Genomic DNA, 23849 nt, shown 5'->3' on the forward strand with positions numbered 1-23849 from the left:
AATCAGGAAATAAAGGGCATAATAGGGTCTCTTGTAAGATTTTTTATGATAGGATCGATGTGGTAATGAGCCTCAAATTTAGAGGGGGCAAAACATAATGTAGGCTTAGAGAGCAAAATTTTTATGAACAAAAAGTGAACAAAATTTTGACCCTTTTAATTTGGCAATGTATAGAGAATATTGTATTCTTTTATATATTGCTTTGCTCTAGCGTTTTAGTCATTCATGCGGCGATTTTACTCCGATGAGTGCATGCATGTCAAAAAGCTTCAGCATGTCCAGTTTTAAGGCTATATTACGAATATTACATTCCTCCCTTTCTTTTCCTTCACATTTTTATTTTTCTCATATTTTTAGCAGACCATGGTCCCAAACCCAACCTTATCTTTATGACAGTGGACAGGATAAATAGTTATGAAGATTTGGCAGAGTCTGCAATGTATGGGTTGTTTGGAATATAAAGTACATGTACATGTAGGTAGATGTCAAATATTGAATCCAACCTACTGTATATCAATTTCACCACGTTCAAGTAAATAAATATACATTCAGCAACACATAAAATTGAAGAAAAAAATGACCAAAATGTAATACATTTATGATATCCAATATATAATTTTGAAAGTTTATTGAGCATAAAGTAACATAATAGAGAGGAAAGATTTGATAATTTATCCTGTTAAAGACCTAAAGCAGATGATACTGTGACAAAAGAAAATAACAATCATATATGTAACTACATTGATATTTTGAAAAATAAAGTAAATAATGTTATTTAAAAGAAAATTAATTGCACATATACATTATAAAATTATTTTGTAAGAGATCTTAGAGTAATTCAAAGTTGATAGAGAAATATATTCTTTACCAAGATGCTCACTATTGGCAACTTTAATGAGCAGATATCTATACACTTCATGAACAATAGCATATAAAAACAAAACATGTTATCATTGAATTAAACAAATGCATGTTCAACAAAAATCTTTCTCTCTCTCTCAATAATCATTCCATCATACATATGCAAGCATGAAATAATTGATTGAGAGGATTATGCAAGCATATCAAACATCAAAGACATAAGAGTAATGCCATTCCAAATGTCATTACAAAATTTGACACACCTTACAACCTCTCTTCAGATGCTCAGAGCTCAAGCTAAATACTGGAAATCCACTTAACCTCCTAATTACACTTATAGGAAATGTCAATTCAAATAGTTCTAAGGCATTTGCTCTTGCGACAATTGCTCCTACTAAAAATGCACTCAGTTTTAAGCCAAACATAAACCTGGGTTCCGTTGCATCAAAGTTACCATGGTAACCACCATGGTAACAATGGTAAGCAGCCAATCAAAAGCAAGGATTCCATGAAAGATACTTTTAAACAACAAATTAACATAATAGTAACTGTTATGCAACAGGGTCCAGCTTCAAACCTTACCTCAACATCAATCCTAATCCTAACATGATTCTGAACAAAAAAACCTAGCACAACCCTTAATCTCATGTTCAGAGGAACTAGCGGAGTAGCAATTGTCGTAAGAGCAAAGTTCGTGTTATCCTTCAAACAATGTACTTCATCATCAGCAGCACTTAAGATGAACAAATTTCATGAATAAAGTGCACAGAGCAAGAAGGAAATATGGTTACACATGTTAGAGTATTTTGGTGATGTGAATATATTATAAAACAGTGGAAAGCCTCTGGCAGTCTCATCTGCATTTTGCAATCCTATGTAGCTGCAGTGCCGATTTTAAAAGCAACTTTGATGAAAAAAAATTATTATATGACACTCTGTTTGTTGACCTCATTTGAATTTTGGCACATAATGTGACCTAAAACTCATGCAAAATGATCAGTGAACCTTGATTAACCATATGTTCAATTTTCATGGAATAAATCCATTTACTTTCAAAGATACAACATTTCAAAAACTTTACCTTGGTTAAGATTTTATTAAGAATAGACATTATGGCATCATTATGAACCTCTTTGTTCTTAACAGCTATAATTTTTAAAAATCAAAATCGTATTGAACCTCACTGAATCACTGAGTATTTACTTAAAACATAAAGAGATTTACAATCAGGATGCATATATAATTCATATATACACAAGTTCATTCCAAATGATCAATAATATGAATTTTCAAAATTGAACAATTATTTAATTTATTATAGGAGTAAGACATCAATTGCCAATCTAAATCCACTAGACCCCTGCCACCTGAAAGCTATTTCCTTGAATCCAAAGCATAATAATTTCTATTCACGATAATATTATTACCAGTGTATGTAATTTAAATGGAAGCATCAATTAAGAAGGAAAGAAAATCAATCTTAATTATAAAGAAAAGTAAAAAGCATGACATAGACATATTTTTTAGTATGGCATGTACCCAATGCAATGGACTGTTTCCTCTCCTTTCTTCCTTTCCAAATATCAATGGTCATCTTTTTCTACTTCCTATTTCTTATCCTCTTTCTCTGCATCTTCCTATACAGTGTGGCAGCAAAATATTCAGAGAACCTTGGGAATGCACAATTGTGCAAAACAAATTTTTTTGAGGATTTCCGTTTCTGATTTCTGTTTCGAACAGCAAAATATGGATTTTTCGGATACAGCTGTTTGATAGTTTAGCATGTTCTTGCGCTAAATGATATACCCCAAAATTTCCCCTGGTGTTTACTGAAAGAGAGTGAATTTCCAATAACCATATTCAAATTTTAAAAATTTTAAACTCTGCGCTTATTTGCTTGGTATCATTGAGATTATAATCTGCAAAGATCGTCATTCAATAGTAGCAAATGGGAATCATAATGACTGATAACCTGATTTAGCACTTAAAACATACTCAAGTTGATTGTAAAGTCATGCATAATTTACAAACAGCTTTATGAAACAGCCCTATGGTGACCCCCCCCCCTCCATCCCATGACATGTATACTAAAATTTCAGGCATATACAAAACATGTGATATGAACACCGCATTTAATACCACTGGTACAAAAAGATAGCAACTCTTCATTGATTTTCTTTTCAAATTCGATTGAAAACATTTAAAACAATTGGAACATAGACAGGAAGACTGAAGAAATGAAGAAAACATAATTCATTTCAATTACATTTTTTATGACTCAATATACTGCTGCTACTACTACAATAAACAATTTAACAGTACATATTTCAATTGAATATGTGGTTCCACGATCGGAAGGGGGTGGTGAGAGTAGGAATGTGTGTTACTGTCCTCCACAACACTCCCTTCAATTATTTTCACAATTTAAATAGCAGGAAAGATGAAAGAAGAATCAAAGAGTGTATAAAGAGATGGCCTGGGACTAGTAAAACAAATATTAGTAATAAATCAAAAATATGAAAGAATGATTCTGATTGGTTCATGATAAGGGTTTCATCTGCAACGATCATCTTGATTGGCCATTAACGATCTATTACCAACCTATGTGATACAGATCCATGGTCATATACAATACAACATTCAAACACAACTGATCAATCAATATATTTTCCCTTTTCAACCACTTTTTTTTTTCAAGAGCTAGAATAACATCACTTTTTGTAGAATGGCAAGGTTATTGATACATTTCTGGAATAGAATATAAATGATTTACTAATCCACATATTGTTAATGAAATTCATTTTTTTTCATTCTAATTACCAAAAATGTAGTGTTGGATGCAAATTAAACAAGAGTGTCACTAAGGCGAGCACATAATACGCCCGCCTGTAACGCCGAAAATGGAGTTATTGGTCAAGCAAGAAAAGTGGAAGGTGGCGACTTCACCTTTGACTTTCTGACCTCAATATCAATAGAATTGCTGGGATCTATGCTAGCATCATACACATCAAATTACATGAGCCTAGGTTAAGTTAAACTGAAGTTATCGCACAAGGACTGCAAAAGGGTAAGATGAAAACATGTCACTGTGACCTTGACCTTTGGACCTCAAAATCAATAGGCTTCCTGGGATCCATGCTAGTATCATATACACCAAATTATATGAGCATCGGATAAGTCAAACTGAAGTTATCGCGTTTACAAGGAAAAATTAATGGACAGACAGACGGACGGACACCGAGCATACCATAAAACGTCCCGCCTAGGACGGGCGTATAAAAATGGATCACAGACTTTACTTTGTTGAACCAACAGCTGAATAATTCTAATTCAAGAAACAGATTAATTGGCATGTAATTATGTTTGCATATTTCTAAACATACCAAACCCAGATATCTTATGAAATGAATCTTCATGTGGGTTTCTTTCAAGGCCCAAGAAACTTCATGTCATGAATCATTAGCTTCAAGCATTTCATGACATGTGCAAACATTCCATCTGCACAAAGACCAATGACTATTATTGTACAAATTTCCTTTCTTTCTTTGATAAAAACAAGCAAACACATATTGTCTTTCTTTCAAATGAAAATACAGAGGGGAAATGGTCTGTAGTGGTAGGGCTGATTTACTATTTACTAGAAGCAAGTTAACTACGAACAAAACTTTCTTGCTTCAGTTTAATACCTCCCGTCTTTTGGCAGCTTGGCATTTATCTTACATTTGCCACTCTCCACCCAGGTGTAGTAAATGGTGCCCGGTAGAAAGAAATTTCTCGAATAATTGAGGACCCGATCAAGTTAGCTGTCCTAAAGACAGGATAATAATGACATCATAAAACAGGGTCTGCTGGGAGAACAGTAAATTAAAGTGGCTACCCTGGGTAAAATATGACAATATTATTATTGTTGTTATTATAATCAATGGAGATTAAATCAAAATTAAGTAGAGCACATATGAGGGTAACATTTATCTAGACTCTGACTAAAGAATGCAGATGACACTTGCATACATGTGCACTGAAGCAGCAACTAATCTTGATATTGATCATTTGGTCCATGAAGCTTGCTACAAGAGAACATTCTCAACCGTCGTGGGTTAGCCACAAAATCAACATGGGGTCTGAAATCCTAAACTAAGCATTTCCAAGACGATGATCAATCAGAATATGACATGGGTATATGGCATCAAATCCACGACATTGCTTTTCAACTAATGAATAATCTGAGTTTGCATGTCTGCAGACTACTTTTTCATATGCAGTTCCGGTAGCTTCTCCTGGCAACTTGGCACGAATTGTGACTTCATCAAACATCAAAATAGAACTGTTTTCGCAGACTAAATACTGTTAAATTCAAGTGGTAGTTATAAGTCATTTCACTTTTATACTTTAGTCCGACAAAATCATGTTGAATTGAAATCAAGATGATCCAATTTGTCACATGATTAAATGTCCAAATGAATGAATCAAGATTGCAGAAAGGCCTTGGATTCTCATGGTGTCAACATGGGCATGATTTCTTCTGACTGTTTTCTGCTAGCTTCAGTGTATTAGGCGATTCCTCTCCTATAAAATATTAGAAAAATAATGTAAAGATATAAACCAGAGGATGCTACATGTAAATATCAATATTGTGAGGGAGTGTTAACGGGAATGGCTGTGCCCCAACCAGATATTCCCATACAATGACAATGAAATATTTTTTAGCACGTCTGGTGAAACAAAATTTCAATAGCATAATGGATTACAGACATACACTGAAAGAGTAATTTGCGCATTATACTTCCCCTTTCTCCTTTGTCATATGCTGCTTCCATTCACTTACAAAGAACGGGTAAATAACCAATCATGGTAAAACTACCAGATCATTTTCATCTTTATAAGTACAACTTTTGGTTATTCATGACCATAAAAACTGCAGCATAACATAATGTCCCTTCCTATCCAATCTCAAAGTTTTGGAAAAAAAATATGCCTCAACTGGAAGCTGAAAGTCACTTTCCCTGTCACAGACGGATCCAGGGGGAGGCCCATTGGTGGAGCAAAACAAAACAAAACAAAAAAAACAAGAAGGGAAATGAGAGGAGAAAAAAAAGAATAAACATATCAGTAGACGAAGGAATAAAACAAAATGAAAGGAAGACATCTTAAAAAATCTTTCCTGTCACTACGAGCGGCTGATCAGGGAATAGGTGGCTGAAAAAATTCTGGGGCCCCCCCTCCCCCTATTGGCGAAGGCTAAATCCGCCCCTGCTTGTGCTAGACCCATCTCTTAATCAAAGAGCCAAATATGGTCTGTATTTAAAATATAGGACTGGCAAAAGGATGAGGTGGTTATATTAAAAATATTGTCTACATATTTCATTTTCATTATATTATCATTATCATCACTATTATCATCATTATTTCATTGGGGGGAGGGGTATGGGAGAAACTAGAAATCAAATATCATTTGTGTTGCAAACAATGGCCTGTATTCTGAAGTCGGGTTTAACTTAAACTCAGATTTTAAGTTGTGGTTTAAGTATGGGAAGCCAAAAGTATCATAATTTTCACTAAGTTGTATGTTTCTTATGTTTACTGTGCTCTTTCCTGATTCATCGATGGTGAAGACAATCATCTATTTATACTTCCTAGACAAATATGAATGATTTAAGAGCCAAATAAGCTTAAATATGATGTCTGTACTGTTAGTGATTTATGTTAGAGATTTATTGGCTATCCATACTTAAACCACAAATTTAAGCCTGAGTTTAATTTAAACCTGACTTCAGAATACAGGCCACTGAGTCTAATGATGACTTACCATTTTCATTATTTTTCGGATCATCCACAAAATCTTTGGCTATCTTGAAGAAAAGTTCCTCTGACAAAAATATAAGACGTAAAAACAAATGACCACATTAATATGTATAAAATATTGCATTATAAATTATAATCATTAATATGTAGTATGAATTGATAGATTGATCACTCATATTGAAGTAATCACTTATCTTCAATTACTTCACGATTTCTACTTTTTAAAATCAATTTCAACAACCATGAAACCTTTGTACTTCGGCAAATTATTAAAATTAATGAAAAAAATGAGAATGAGACACCATGAGATCCCTAATTTATTTGATTCTAAAATGACCAATAAAATATGTGAATAATGACATAACAATATCAATAATTATTCCACTTCCTGTGTATAAACAAAATATTTTTTTCTCTTTTATACTGAGTTCTGTTCTACCTCTGTGCAAAAGTCGCAAAGGCATACATGTTGTATCTTTTGGAACCACAAAAAATCTTCAACTTGTAGAAGATATTTAACACATATAATCTGGTCTAAATACTGCTTCAACTTTAGGAATGTCTACTTTAATATGCAGAGTTAAAGGGATGGTTCAGGCTGGAAATATTTATGTCTCAATAAATAGAGTAAAATTCACAGAGCATAACGCTAAAAATTTGATCCAAATTGGGTAACAAATAAAGAAGTTATTGAACTTTAAATATTTGCATTTTTCCCGTGAAACAGTTGTTTTTATGAATATTCATTAGGCCGATGATGTCATATCCCCACTTGTTCTCTTTATTTTATTGTATGAAATTAGGTTTATTCAAAATTTTTCTATCAAGAACTAAAACAATTGGATTGACAACTGATTAAGTGCATTAGTTATTTATTGCTGCAAAAATATATGAAAACAATGAAACATTTATAATTTCATGTAATAACATAATAAAAAGGAAAGTAGTGATGTGACATCAGCCCACCTAATGAATATTCATAACCATGTGCATGTAACTGTTCACAAAATATTGATAAACTTTAAAATTCAATAACTTAATTATTTGTTATCCGATTTTGGTGAAATTTTCATCATTTTGCTATGTGAATTTTACTCTGTTTATTTAGATATAAATATTTTCAGCCTGGAGCATCCCTTTGAATATACATTTTTAAGGGTTTGTCACAGCAAGAAGTTTATACATTGTATGCTGACATACATAATGCAAGCAATCTTATTGTTTAATCCTCCTTTTTTATATCTAGGCCTTTTAAGAATACCCATTACAGTAAAATGCATGGTGCTTATTATTCAACATTTCTACCACACAAAATAATATCTGAAACTTACTTATATTATATCCTGTTTTACTTGATGTTTCAAAGACCTGGGCACGTATTTCTGTGGATCAATAGAAAAATCATAAAATATTACAAATAGAATATACAAACATTTAAATGAAATATGAAAACATGTTATTGAGCCTCAGGATTTGATCCATCAATCAATAAATGATAAATTGCGAATAAAAATTGAAATTTTGTTACTAAAAAATAAACTAAAGGCTTTATCAGTCGAATAGAACTCAGAAACAGACTGTGTATTTTACAAATTTTTCAAAAATACCTGACTTTCTTTCCATAACATTCCAAACTACAAAAATGTTGAAAATTACACAATTTATTGATCACAGGTACATACATGTATCATGCACAAGGATTCACTTGTAAATGTGTCAAGAAATCTGCAGCTCAATAGGATTTATGTGTGTTATTTGGTGTGGATTGGCAACTCCAGCATGCAAAGAGTTAACCAGTGCAATGAACAAAAGTAAAAACTGAAATTTATTCTCAGGAGGTTGGTTAAAGTTAAAGGACAAGTCCACCCCAACAAAAACTTGATTTGAATAAAAAGAGAAAAATTCAACAAGCATAACAATGAAAATTTCATCAAAATTGGATGTAAAATAAGAAAGTTATGGCATTTTAAAGTTTCGCTTATTTTCAACAAAATAATTACATGAACGAGCCAGTTACATCAAAATGAGAGAGTTGATGACATCACTCAATATTTCTTTTGTAATTTATTATATGAAATATTTTTATTTTCTCGTCATTGTCATGTGATATGAAGTTTCATTCCTCACTGAACACATGTAATTCCATTATTTTAACATTTTGTGCTTCAGGCAAGGAGGTCCTAATCGTCAAATTCGTAAAAATTGAAATATTGTATAATTCAAACAATAAAAAACAAAAGAAATAGTGAGTAACTTTCTTATTTTCAGCATTGTGCTTGTCTGATTTTTCTCCATTGATTCAAATCCACATTTCTCTGAGGTGGACTTGACCTTTAAACATAAGGGCCCGAATTCACAAAGGTGGTTTTGAAACCCCTGGTTGAATCCATGGTTTATGCAGATTTCCTGTTTTACGCTTAATTTAGAGCGTATTGGGCGCGTGTATCAAAAATGTCCAATGCTGATGCACGTTTTTGTCATAGTACGCCAAACTGACGCCTGCTACCATGGTAAGATACTCTATTTTATTCATGAGTCCACTGTTTGAAAAGTGGACTCATGAATAAAAACAGTGGACTCATGAATAAAAACAGTGGACTCATGAATAAAATAGCGTGGATAACCACGGCAACAGGCGTCAATTTGGCGCACTTTGACAAAAGCACTCATCAGTATTGGACATGTTTTATACACGCGCCCGATACGCGCTAAATTAAGCGTAATTTATACAGGAAATCTGCATAAACCATGGACTCAACCGTGGTTTTCAAAACCACATTTGTGAATTCCGGCCAAGGTGTTCATGGCAATTATGTAATTAATTTCAAATAAGAAATTTTTCAAAACGACTTTACCCAAAACCCCAGTTTTTTTTTCTACTCACGCTTCTAATTTTATTTATCATATTCTTGGTCTATCTAAAATGTCCTTACATGAACATGATCTACAGAGGGAATCAGAATCAGTTACATTCAAAGATAAATACTAGTTGTGGTAACAATCTCAAAATGAGTTCGAACAGAAACCAATCAAATTGTGTAAAGAAAAAATATGTGCTAAATAGCTCTGGAAGAAAATACGTCATTCCTGAGAAATTAGCAAAATTTCATCAAATGTCAGATATATTTCGAAACAATATTAATACATTGTCAAACTTATGCTTTTCTGTGTTAGTGATCACCACAATAATTGATTTTGAGCTAAGATTTCACGATTTTACAAAGATAAGTTTACATTTATGTACTAGATCAAGATGAATGATAATATTTTTCACAATCAACCTTCATCTAAAATACTTTCTCATGAAATAATTGTTTGCTGCAACTACTTTCTTTTTCCTCAATAAGAAGTGATTGTTGATTGAATTTGGAGTCACATCAGAAATTTTTTAACAGATTGAAGATTATAGTCGTACATACCATCAGCATAATCTGTTGTTGCATGATAATCGACTTTTCTACTCTTCTTGTCATCCTGTACAAGATCGATTTTGGTCCCACATAAATAGATTTTGCAGTGCTGAAACAACAGAAGAATAATAAACAAGTAAAACTCTAGGCCCGATTGCTCAGTCAGAAGAGCAGGGGATGTGTATATACATATGGGGGGAAATGAGAGGAGTTTGGGAGAGAGCACATGGGAGCACTGTTGATGTAATTCCAACTTTTCTTTCCCAGAAACCTCAAAGATATATTCATTTCTAATTTAAAAAAAGAAATTCGAAGAAAAAAAATCTCAAAGTGTCAAAATTTTAATTTAAATTCCTATGTTAATACTTTATATTGCTTTTTGTATTGTAATTGTTTTAATCTGTAATTCATGTTCATTTCAGTTTTTACTGCGAGACATGTTTTTAATAAAATCCATTTATCTATCTATCTATCTATCTATCTATAGTCTCTATTCCTTAACCCCTCTACCATTACCCTCAAATGTTTTGTACACAATCCAAAATGGTGATATGCGACTGTCTACATACTCAACGATGTAGGGCACTCTTCCCGAGCGTTTCATTACACATTCCATTAACTGTGTCCAGTCTTCTCCTTGTAGTGTCTTTGATGCATATGTTAATTGAAACTGCATGAAAAACAGGTACTTGTCTTAAGACAAATAAGCTTTGTGTGTTTGGAGTTTCTTATCATTTAAAAAAATGAGTATGAATGAAGCACAACTCACAGAATGGTTAAGAATGAATATCCTTTCTACTGAATTTCATTAGGTGTATGCAAGTGATTGTCTCCAGTTTATAATTACCTCTTCATTCTTTAACAATTCATCTACCCAAAATCTTGCTTTTGAAAAGCTTTGATCATCTGTTAAATCTGCAGAAAGAAAAAAACAAAAACAAACAAATGAATTTGAGATTTAGGCACTTATTAGGAGATCTTACCAAAAACCCAATAAGTTGGTGATTTTGATTAGTTTTGATCAATATAATACATTTATGAACTTAGAGGCCAAGTCCATCCATAAAATTGGTTAGAAAAAAAAGGAAAAAAATCATAACATAGAAAATTCATCAATTCAGATGTGAAATATTATATTTAAAGGTTTACATATTTCAACAAAAAGGAGGGAGTTGATGGTTTCACAAACTATTTCTTTATTCTTGTACTGACTGACTCATAATAAACTGAATGACAGTATATCAAATGAAAAATCAATTCAAGATTTACATTATTGAAGGTACATGTAGATATTAAAATTTGTTATACCTGGAATGATATAAAGACAAGTGTTTGCGACATCTCGTTTGCATACTGCAAATGATTTCCATAAAAGTTTTGTGAAAATGAGGGAAAATCTAAAATATTATAAGTTTCATATTCTGCTTGTTTAATTTTTCTCTTTTTATTCATCTCAACTATTGGAGGAATGGACTTGACCTTTAAAAAACTCATGACAAAACAAATATAGTTTATATACTACAATCCTACATATCCTAATTATCATATCCATTTTACAATTATTATTAATCTGAATCCTCATCTATATACATGTAGTTGAGCATCATTATTTGTTCCATATATACAACAAAAATGTCATTCTTCAGATGCAATAGGGGAAAATATTAAATCCATTCTCACACACAATGCGCTTAGTTCTTTTTTGTGTTCTGTTACATAAAGAAACAAACAAACTTAATCTTTGTACTTTTGACCTGAACCACAAGCATAGTCTAATGAGCATGTGATGCAGTTCTTTTCCATGTGCACGCCTACATATAATAGTTCTATGAACCCATTCAATACAATACATTATAATGTACCTCTTGTATTTGGCCTTTTAGGTATTTTATCACACAAAGTGACAAATTCAGAAAAATGTTCATATCCTCAATGTACGCATTGCTGCCTGTATGTATAAAATAGGCACTCTCTGCTTGAACGATTTCTCACTTCTGGCACTGGTTTCATTTGGACTTGTAATTATTAAATGGATGTAATCATATAAATGTTCTTACCATAACAAACAATTGCAGCTTTGGCCCCTCTATAATATATCCTGCTCATGGCTTCATATCTCTCTGATCCAGCAGTGTCCTAATTGGGTGAAATTAAATCATTAGTATTATACAATGCACCTCTCTCAAAATATCAGTCATTCACTGTTTTACATAAATTGACATACAGCACTCTTTTAGTGTTGTTAAAAGGGTACTCCAATATCAGATCAAGTAGACTTGGGTATCAGTATTTAAAAATTGAATAAAAAGTTAATCACAGAGGATCCCTGTAAAACTCATATTCTGAAAGCAATGTTGAGAAATACATACATGTAATTTAAAAATTATTTTATGAAACACTAACACAAACTTCATAAATTTCTTTCTTTTATACATTTCATTCCATAAAATTCAATATTTTTTTCTTCATATGCTGTATATAGAAATTACGAAGTGTTTATGAACCAAATTTCCATTTGCCAAGTGAAAAAAAGTATGTTTAAAAAAAATAGTCAAAGTGTAAATTAGAAAAAAATGGGCATTAGAATAAATGACAGACCAAGTGATGGGTGGATCAAATAGAAATTTACAAGTACAATAAACTGGTAAGTAGACCAATAACCATATCAATAGATTATCTGATCATTAGAGTCCATCTGCTAGTATACCGAGATACAAATCAAACCATACCTGAATGCTAGTTGGATATTTGCCCCTAAAAGAGCGGAAACAATAATTTTACACAACCCCTTACACAAAGATTTACATGTACCATTATACATTTGACCTCAACAACCGTATTATATAAAAGACCATGGGCCAGTTGTATAAAAGTTACTATTATGGTATCTTTGCCATGAAATAGTAACTTTCTAGAAACCTCTGATTCTGATTGGATGTTGACTATATGAATGTTGATGAGTGCAATGGACAGAATATTTCATGGGTTGAAAGATGAAATGGTCCAACAAGGAGTAGCCAAGTTGAATGGATCATTTCATCTTTCACCCTATGAAATTATGAAGTAATCTGTTCATAGCACAAATGAATAAAAAATATAGTTTTGTATGACACCTTAAAATAGATCCTTGTCATTTGACATGCAAGTGCATGCAGCTGAGCGAGCACTGTCTTGCACATACATACGTGTAACAGTAATGGATGCAGCAAACACAAATATTTTTACTTGCAGTACCGGTGGTCTCGGGCTATCAAAAAAAATAAGATGTCCAAAATTGTATATTCTTTCTTTTATCCTGTTCTTCTTCTAGGTCAGACCACTTATAAATCTTTTCATATTGTGAGCCATTGTAGTTTACTCCTTTAGAAATAATTTTTATGCATTGTATATATTTTGTGTGTGTTGTCAGGACCATGATGTAAAACAGCCTCGGCTGATCATGTTTTACCTTTATCCTGATTAAATATGTTACAATATATAAAATAAAATAAATAAATAAATTAATGATGACTTCTTTGTAAAATAGGCTGAATGATATCAAAACAACCAATCAAACATAAAGATCTATCTAGGTGTCATAAAACAACTTTTATGCAACAGGCCCAATGAGATGATCATGGATGTGTTAGAACTGAACACACGAGTTTGCTTCTATGGATAAAATACTCAGACAAGATTTAGTTTATAATATTTAATAAAGTGGAATCAAATATTCTACTGAACTGAGCCCACAGAACCACTATCCATAGAGGTACATATGAGGGACAATTGTCTTACCCATACGCCCATTGTGACTGTCCGATCATACACATCAACCTTCTTGGCACCGAATGCAGCTCCTATAGTCTGAAATATAAAATGAAGAAGACATTTTGTAAATCAATGTTACCAATTAACACCTGGTATGTTGTGTTTCTAGAATGAAGACAGGCAACTATTCTTTCTTCGTGGACATCGTAGAGGGAAAATCTATCATAACAATGTTGCTTGATGCAAATAGAAAATAAAAACAGTTCACTTTGAATTGTAGAACAGTTGGACAGTGAAATGATTGTTTTTTCAAATACATTTTAAACGGAATATCTATACATACAGGAATATTCATTTTACAGACTATTTCATTCAATCAATCAATTGCTAATACTTTCAAATTGAATCACATTATCCTTTCAAAAGTGATGAATTTGCTTTCAAAAAGTTTTTACCTGTTTTAAAATTTAATGTCAGTCGCAATCTCAAAATTGCCTACAATTGTTTATAACTTCAGGATTGACATCAAATGAAATTTAGATTGTTTACTCACTCCCCTGCATAGGCTACAAAATGCATAACTGTACAGTGCATGCATTTTATGTATAAGTACTTGTAGATGTTTCTACACAGTTTCATTCAGATTCAACAAGATGTTTTTCCTTTCATCACAAGTACATCTATACCGTATATCAAATTTCACACTATATTAAAGGCAAACAAGCAAGGAAAGGAAACAAAGTCCGGGAAATAACTTTCAAACCTTGGGTATCAGGATTACTTCCTGTAGATCATAATTCAGGATGAATTGTGGAGATTTCCTGAGCAGGAATCACTAGGGCCGTCTGCACCATCCCGAGTTTTCAAATTAGCGCGCTTTTTCTGATCCAGCAAATTATCTGGATCTGAACAATATCGAGATTATTTGCAATGGAGACGCAATTATCGTGCTAGTTTGTACGATTAATCTCAATATTGCAATCCCACGTCAACTTGGGATTATTTGCAAAATAGCGCGCTATTTTACGAATAATCGCGCTAATTCGTAGGTGCAGACGCACTCGGGATTATTTATTCACGGCATCAGACCATAATGCATCGATGCCTCGCTCGAGCTCGAGCAGGAATCGCTCCTCTTGCGATGGTGGAGACGGGGTTTCTTGAATCTCGAGATTAATCGCGAAGAGGGCCGATCGGGCTAAAATCTCGAGATTGAGCAAACTCAGGATGGTGCAGCACCGTCTTCAGCGATAAATCGCTATCAATAACCATGATTCACACATACATGTATGCAGCCTATACATCCTATATAAAGCATTAAACAATCAATACAGTGATGTTTATGGGCTGAAAAAAAGTAGGGGAGACCGGGGTTAGTTGGAACATGGGGTAATATAAGTTGCAACATTGTAATTTTCTTTAAAGCCTGTAAAATAAATTTATGCAATACTGCCCTCAAATATATTGCTATTAATAATACAAGTGTTGAATTATTATTGCAATAAATTGAGGGCAGTATTGCAACTTACCCCAGGCCATGTTCCACCTAACCCCGGTCTCCCCTATCTATAGAAAAAAAACAATGAAGCAAAGAAATGAATTGACTAGAAAAAAGGAAATAAATTCAGATGATACATAATGGACATAATGGAAGTTTTAGGATCAATAGGTTGCTTATGTCTTGCTGATAACAGTTATAAATTGCATGTCATCATGAATAAGCAATGAGCAAGCTATGATGTCCTTACTTGCCTTCACGTACCTCATAATTCATATAATGAAATAAGAAAACAGAAAGTGGGAAATGACATCATCTGCTTGCACATTGCATATTTTCATAACTTGCATGCAACTGTAACTGTTTCACTGAAAATAAATTGGGGGGGGGGGAGGTCACCGCCATTGAAGAGTACGAGGGTGATTTTGTCAGGGAAGGCCGCAAGAACATTCTTAACACAAATTCTGTGCAGCTGTCCCCGCAAGATTCCCAGATTCGGACAGATACTTGTGCCGATATCCCAGATGTGCAAATTGACCAAATTACATACTCTTCTATTTATCATGATTTAGGGCTCCTTTTCTCTGTTTTTTTTCCCGTTTTTGACACTCGATTTGTAATTCGCACCTATCAGCCCCCCGTCTTTCTCATGGATGCTGATCATGCTGTCCACTCTCCAATGGCACTGATTCTAGAAATAAATGCAAAACTGTGTTTTGTCTCCCATTGGCTGCATGTTATAAATCGGTAGTCTTGAAATATATTTTCAGATAACCATTAGTAATATAGAAGAATAAATTTGCTAATATTTGTGGGAAAAACTAAAATGCATCGAGAGAAAAGATACCTGTTTTACAACCTGGTAACATAATTATTGAGATACTGTATGAATGTTTTGAGTAGTGAGACTATATTACAAGACTACATTTATTCAGAATGTTGCATTATGGTAATAAACCTAGCCAGATATGAGAAGTTTAGAACGTGAGGTGGGGCTCTAAGGCACTTGGTTTTAGTGATTGGTTAACATTGGTTTGACTTTTAAAAAATCTGAGCTAGAAGGTCACACTTGTCACCTGTGTCTGAGATATGTTACAAAAATGAAGCCCAGAAAAAATTGTGTTCGAAAGTAATAAGTTAGTGCTTCAAAAATTGAAATATAAAGTGACCGGAAACACCATCTTAATTTCATCCCATACACTTACATGTATGTGTACTATTTAGGTGTCTATAAGACGCCTATTTACAAAATCGGGGTTTGCCCTATATAGTTTTAGCTTTTCATTCTCAATAATGGTTGTTTTCAGGGATTATTAGTTCTAATACATGCACTTGTACACATGTTTCATCTTGGTTTGATAATTTTTTAAATCAGCTGCTCACAAAGTTAAACAATACCTTTAATATTCAATATCTTTAAATATATATTCTTTTCCTGATTTGACAAACTTGTTGCTTGTTAAACTTCATTCTTAGAATAATATTATTATTAAACAGCACTAAAGAAAATCTTTCATAATCTAGCCTCGTTCACATTTGCACAATAGTGAAGGGTCAGCTCAAGACATAGTCAGCGCCCTTTTCACTTAATTTTCAAAATAAACAAATCTATGATGTAGATGTAGGTTAATTTAAGAATGGTGCACATTCTCAACTTTGAAGGAACTACGTAATCTTCTTAGAAATTAGAAAATTATCGTTTTTTGATGTCTTGTCTATTCTTTTTACAGTGAAAATATATTAGCTTTGATAAATAAAAAAAAATCATTATTCAATTTTCTGAGCATGTTCAATACAGTAAAATCATGTTCCTTTTCATTCATTCATTCTTAGAGAAATGGACATGTTCATCTAAAGATGAGTGCTATACATGTATTAGATTTGAAATGTCTATATTATAATATATATATATATATATATATAAAATTATTGAATTTTCTGAGCATGCTTAATACATTACAGTAAAATCATGTTCCTTTTCATTCATTCTTAGAAAATGGACATGCTTATCGAAAGAACACTTTTTTCCCTTTTATCATAACACACCAATGAAAACATCTGTATTTTAGAGAGTTTTCAAATTGTAGAAAAAAACAGGTCTATTTGATGATAACCAAGTCATAATGTCATCCCTGAATTTTTAAACATCCCAATATTTGTGATGTGATTACGACTTGAGAAAACTTTAACAGTTCAAGTGTGTTTGATCAATTTTAAATGATTCTCTCATTTCAAAAAATAGAGAAAGTATTGGCCATTGAATTAATATGAAAATGGATTACTGGCTTTTCAAACTATATATTCAAACATACTACAGCCTGCACCAGTCGGTGGACTGTACTTTATCATCAGAAGATGGTATGCCAATGCAGTACACAGCACACACTTAAAAAGTTAATTAAAAATCACTTTTGTACCAAAAATACTCATTTCCACACAGTTGCATTTTTTTTTTCAATTTGTAACCTTGGGATCATTTTTTTTTATTCCAGAGCGCTCAAAAACTTGGATTTTTTTAAAACATTTTTTTGTATGTCTCTATTGGTGGAAAGTAAAATTGCAAGAAAATTGTCTTCTTTCAATCTCTATATTTGATTAAGAAAAATAATTTTTGAAATTAAATTTACTGAAGAGCTACCGTAAGTTATAAGATGAATAGCTGTAATGGAATCTGACAGTGTCAAAAAATCAAGCATTTGTCCCCAAGAACAAGAGAAAATATGGTTAGCCAAACAATGCCAACCTATTTCCTCACACAGGGAGTAGTAAACAGAGAACAAGGTTACTACATATAACCTTGTTCATTGAATGAGTGATGATAAGATTGAAAACCAACTTCGTCACAAATTAATGCAATTCTTAAAATTAGCCAAAGTACATGAAAAACTTATTTAAGATCTACTCACACTCACATTTTGGTATGGAACATCACCATGAAACCTGTCATGGAGATAACGTTCCACAAGACTAGTCTTTCCACCATACTCCTTGCCAAGGAGCACAACTTTGAGATCCACTCTACTTCCACTCATTGTGTTATTAATTTGATCCGTTTCCTTCAAGTCTGTGCATGTCCCTTAACAATTGTCTTCTTTGTTCTCGAGACTCGACGACTTAAACTACCGGTAGTCTATTCATCAAAACGCATTTTACTCCTCAGAACTTGCACCACATTTCTTGTAGTATCACTGCACTTATTGATTTGTTTCTCTCTGAGTCTCTTCTAGGGGTTTCTGCACCAAAAAGTGGAGTAATTAGTGGAGCAAAAGTCAATATTGTGAATACGTTTTTCTCTCTCAACAGGTATTTTGCCAATGATGTTTAGGGTTTTGAAATAAATCAATGATGAAAATTCACTGCCATTAAATCAGAACTTTCAAACTTTATCATAAATGTTGATTAAGAAAAGTCAATACAATCATCAGCATCTACTAAGATTTAGTAACACAAGCAGTCATGATTGACAGTTTATCATTAGATCTACTTTAAATTTTTGACAGCAAATAAATTGTTCCCACGTTTCTTCTGTCCCTTGCTGTCTGCAATACAGCAGGAGTGCATGCAACATGTATCTCAAACTTTATAAAAGTGCTTGCTAATCAAATTAAACTTCATTAAAAAGGAATAGCACTATTTTGGTAACGGTGTACCCTCACTCATAATTTGTAAAGTTGAATTCTGTCTAATAATATCCCGCTGTGGATGAACTTGCAGTGTCTCATTTTGCTGAAAAATGACACTCCTCTAGATCTTGGTCATCAATGATCTTGATTCTTGGCTCTGCACACAATCACAGCCTGCAGTCGGCTCAATGACACGTATGGAACGGTAATACGAGTTATCAACCTCGGCGCAGCCTCTATCTCCCCGGCTGCAGCCCTTTCAATGTGGCTTCTGTCCCTGGCGGCGCTGGTATTGCCCAGCATGCACGGCAAATCGTTGTCTGGTGGCCGTTCACTGTTCCAGGACTTCCAAAAAGTTATCCAGAAAACACGTTCATATTAAGCGTTTCGTTATGATTAGTAGAATCCCTAAGCTATTTTCTTTCAGGCTACATGGGGCTATATAGACTGTTGATTGCCTTTCACACAATTGTTGATGCGGAAACTCCCTCTCGCTCGTTGATCACATCGCGATCGCGCTCACAGCATAGCGCTAGCTACCGTACATGCATGCACTGCACTGAGCTCGTGATGAGTCCATTTCCAAGTTGAAAGGTCACAAGCACATCAGCAGAGTGTTTCCACAGCTCCAATTCATAGATATTTCCTGGAATTTTCAAGTTTGATTTTAAACGAAAATCGGTCAATAATATAGCGAGTCTAAATTCGGCCTAGGTGGCAAAAATCAAGGAATTTGTATGTTTTTTTTGTGAAAATGCGAGCGCGGAGCGCGAGCGGAAGATTTTGAGCTACGAATAGATATAAAACATTATCAAAATGTAACGTAACTTGAATATTGATAGTTTCTACGTTTAATTGTTGTTTGTCATTTTCGGATTTCCCGAAATTTCCTGGAATTTTTTCATTTCCCAAACCTTTCCTGGAAAAAGTCAAAATTTCCTAAAATTTCCCGAATTTCGGGAAGAGTGGAAACACTGCGATCAGCATCATTATGCATACCGAATATCACAGGCGTGACAGGCCGTCTGAATTTTCGCTTCAATTTTATTTTACTATACTGGGGGGGGGGCATAGGTAGATTGCGTCCAGAAGACTGTAGCCCCCACACCACCAGGATATAATCAGTCGCGCCCCCACCCCTCCCCCATTTCGGAGGATCGAAGTGACCAGGGGCGGCTGATCGAGGGGCATCTTTTCTTTCGAAAAGGGCACCACCTTAAATATATGGCCATATGCAGAAATTTTGGGGGGCAGTTTTACAAGCATTTGGAACAGAATCAAAAGTGAGGCCGGGAGCGAAGCGACCAAGCTTATCATTGAGGCGCTTTTGCATTTTGAAGTGAAATTGATTGATTGACTGATACGGCACCATAAGAAGGCAGAGGCACATGCTAACAGCATAAAACAGATCCTTCTCGGGTGAAAGGGGCACGTACGTACACGTTCATGGGGGGGCACTTTTTATAGGTAAAACTGGGGGCACATGCTAACAGCATAAAACGGATCTTTCTCAAGTGAAAGGCCCAGCCATTGCTGTACACATGCGCGACCAACGCGGGCCGTGTGTGGACTCATTGATTTTTTTTTTTTTAGTGGTTTTGAAAGACTGGTCAATGGTCAATATAGCGAGGTCAAACGTATTGAGGGTATTTTTCCCCCAAAGCTAGGGTCATATTTGGTCATGCACGTGTACAGCAATACATTTTTTCTGCCCCCGGGTGAAAGGGCAAAAGACATGTTCGTGAAGGGCACTTTTCTTGGGAGAAAAATGGGCACTGATACGAGAAAGCGCACCTAAAAGATGACAAATCTTAAAGGGCACTTGCTTATGGCATAAAACGGATCCCTCCGAGGTGAAAGGGGCACAGGACTTGTTTGTGAGGGGCACTTTTCTTGGGTAAAAAGGTGTACTGATTCAAGAAAGATCACTTAAAAGAAGGCAAGGTGGCACTCGTTAACATATAAAACGGGTCCTTCTCAGCTAAAGGGGCACAGGACTGCCGTGTAGGGCACTTTACTTATATAGGCGGTAAAAGGGGGCGCTGATTCGAGAAAGGGCATTTAAAGGCAAAAGGGCACTTGCTAATGGCATAAAACGGATTCTTCTGCATGAGGTATACAAAGGGGAACAAGACCTTTCATGGGGGCACTTTTCTCGGGAAAAGGGGGGCACTAATTCGAGAAAGGGCACTTACAATAAGGCAAGGGAGCAATTGCAGGTGAAAGGGGCACAGAACACGTTCGTGAGCTAGGGGATTTTGGGGGTAAAATTTGGCACTTGCTAACACATAAAAGAGGTCCTTCTCAGGTGAAAAAGGCACAGAGCACGTCCGTTAGGGGCAATTTTTGAGAAAAAATGTACTTATACGAAAACGGACAATTGGTATACTAAATCGGTCCTCTTCCGATGAAAGGGACACAGTACACATTCGTGAGGGGCATTTTTCTTGCGTAAAAAGGGCACTTTTCAATAAGTCAGGGAACTTTGCCCCCAGGATCGCTGCCCTTAGAAGTGACAATATCTATTAAATATAAAAGATGAAAATAAAAAACAAAAAGGGGAAAAGGTCAAAGGTCTACCAGGGAAAGACAGGAAAAATGAAAAAGGTTATACAGATAGATAGATAGATAGAGATATTAGATGGATAGCTATCAAGCTATTTTCACTGCCTGCATAATCATCATTACGTTTCTTTCGTTAAACTTTAGACATTTTATTACCAATGATAATGACATTGATGATGATTATGATGATGATCATCATCATGATACAGTCTGGACCAGCAATAGATGGCGGCATAACACATATCGCATTGTGAGATATTGCTGTCCTCATTGTTTATGCTCATGAATAATAATTTGCCTTTGCAGAATCTTGAAAGCTGCATGAACTATAACTATAATTTCGGGGGTTCTTGAAATAATCTGCTTTTTCAATGTTTTCACTTTCATTTACTTCATTTGAAATCAATCGCAAGAAAAAAAAAACATTTTTTAAGGTTTTCTTTCTTATTTTTCGTTGTTAAAAAGGTACTCAGTGACGAAAAAGAAATAAATCTTCCTTTGCAAAGTGATATTGTTGTTTGTGATGCATAATATCATAGTGGTCGTTGATTCTTTATTGTTTGTGATCAGGCGCTGATCCTTGTGCTTTTCAAAAGGGATTCATTTGTCCAATATAGGGGGGGGGGGTCGTCATAAAAAATGAATGGTCTTTGGTCTCCATGATTAATGACGATAAAAAAGGCGGACTACTCCCAATGAAGGCATCTTATTTTTTGGGTTCTTCTCTCTCTCTCTCTTTGTTGCAATTTTGCATTGCGTCCGCAAATCTGTATGGTAATAAATCCCCCTCCCCAATGTCATATCATAGGAGGGCAAAACGATTCATGACCAAGAAAAAGGGAGATAGGGAAAAGGAAAATGGTGAAATGTATATTTTTTCAAAGTTCTCAAAATTTATATGCCAAATATCATATATTAACATGCATAAATTATCCATTTTAAAATCAGAATATAAAAATTTTCTGCTCGCGCTTCGGGCTGGCATTGTTTAGTTATTTTACCTATCCTGTTCATGATTAGATAAAAATGCTTAGAATGTCAATTTCTTTAGGTCGGAATTAAAAAAAAATCAGCTCGCACTTCACGCTTGCATTATTTGATTGTTGAAATATGTAGGGCCGATCCTCTTCATATTTAAAATTTTTGCTAGCGCTTCACGCTCACAGTAATCATTTAGTTACATATGCATCTTGTTCAAGGTCACAAACATTGCCCAGAATAAATTTTCATGACAAAATACATGAAATTTCCCAAAATTTTAGCTCGCACTTCGCGCTCGGAGTATTTAAAAAGGGCTTAGCAGATTAGCTAAAATTATAGGACTAAGCCTTAAAAGAAACAAACAAAAGTCAACATTAAGCGGCCAATCGGGGAAAATATGGGTGAAAAATTCCCCCCCCCCCCGGCCCCCATTGGCAAAAGCTGGATCCGCCTCGGGTAACCACTATAGCTAGACCAAGACGTCTTCAGGTGACAAGAAAACACTTGTCGAAATTTCGAGCTTGGGTGGTCCTTTTCAGGACAATATTTGCCCAAGAATGATACATGGACAGTGCACCGTATGTGAACCAAAACGGGAAACAATTACATATTAGCCCAGGTGATAGACAAACATCATACAGTGCAACCTAAAATGCAGGGGCGGATCCAGCCCTCGCCAATAGGGGGGGGGCGGAATTTTTTTTCAGCCATATTTTCCCCGATCGGCCACTCGAATATGATATTTGCCGGGATTTTTGGTTTCTTTAAAGGGGTAGTCCTTTTAGTCACTTCTTTGCTTTATTCTTATGAATTAACATAGATATATAATACCATAATCCTTATTTATGTAATGCGAGCGCGAAGCGCAAGCTATTTTTTGGGGGGAATTTTATGTACTTTTTCTAAAAGTTTTGAACATTCTGGCCAATCCTGAAAAAAAATATGTGTATGCAAGTGAATAATCATTACAAACGTGAAGCGCGAGCAGAAATGAACTGATGGAAAAAGTACTGTTAAGGACTTGCTTGCAGTTAGCCATGAAGACGTTACATATTTTTTAAAAAAATCAAATAATGCGAGCGCGAAGCGCGAGCTGAAATTTTTTTGACATTTTTACCTAAGGAATGGAAATTCTAAGCACTTTTTGTAACTTAACAGAATAGGTATTTATAACTAAACGATTGGTGCGAGCGCGAAGCGTGAGCAAAAAAATTCGAGATTTAGACCTATAATGAACGAGACACTCTATTCAAGTTTTGTAAATCATGAAAAGGATGAGGAAGTGGGGATCTTCCTTACATTAATATTGCGAGCGCAAAGCGCGAGCGGAATATTTTTATATATGTTTTGAGCTGATCG

General features: G+C 34.4%; 1 protein-coding gene across 4 annotated transcripts; it reads right to left on the minus strand.

The window, feature by feature from the left end:
• Nucleotides 1-593: 593 nt before the first annotated feature.
• Nucleotides 594-19475, minus strand: LOC121424849 (ras-related protein Rab-24-like). Of its 4 annotated transcripts, none has more exons than XM_041620668.1 (9): nucleotides 18978-19475; nucleotides 18228-18554; nucleotides 13851-13919; nucleotides 12131-12209; nucleotides 10921-10988; nucleotides 10083-10182; nucleotides 7995-8045; nucleotides 6668-6727; nucleotides 594-5427 (listed from the first exon to the last, which is right to left on the minus strand). In XM_041620668.1, exons 2-9 carry the CDS (start codon nucleotides 18351-18353, stop codon nucleotides 5363-5365), a joined length of 618 nt encoding a protein of 205 aa, XP_041476602.1. In that variant the 5' UTR covers nucleotides 18354-18554; nucleotides 18978-19475; the 3' UTR covers nucleotides 594-5362. The 4 variants fall into 4 exon arrangements, with proteins under 4 accessions (XP_041476602.1, XP_041476601.1, XP_041476603.1 ...); XM_041620667.1 differs by having other exon boundaries at nucleotides 18972-19475; XM_041620669.1 differs by having other exon boundaries at nucleotides 18234-19475.
• Nucleotides 19476-23849: the final 4374 nt, after the last annotated feature.

The sequence above is a fragment of the Lytechinus variegatus genome, chromosome 12, assembly GCF_018143015.1.
Source record: "Lytechinus variegatus isolate NC3 chromosome 12, Lvar_3.0, whole genome shotgun sequence".
Taxonomy (NCBI): Eukaryota; Metazoa; Echinodermata; class Echinoidea; order Temnopleuroida; family Toxopneustidae; genus Lytechinus; species Lytechinus variegatus.

What these genes read in the sequence shown, in the direction of transcription:
- LOC121424849 (XM_041620668.1), bottom strand. Translation starts at nt 18,353, where the DNA reads ATGAGTGGAAGTAGAGTGGATCTCAAAGTTGTGCTCCTTGGCAAGGAG. An exon ending in TTCCATACCAAAATGTGAGT is followed by an intron (nt 13,920 to 18,227) that starts GTGAGTAGATCT and finishes TTTATATTTCAG; the next exon opens with ACTATAGGAGCTGCATTCGG. An exon ending in TAAAACAGGATATAATATAA is followed by an intron (nt 6,728 to 7,994) that starts GTAAGTTTCAGA and finishes TATTTTTGTCAG; the next exon opens with AGGAACTTTTCTTCAAGATA.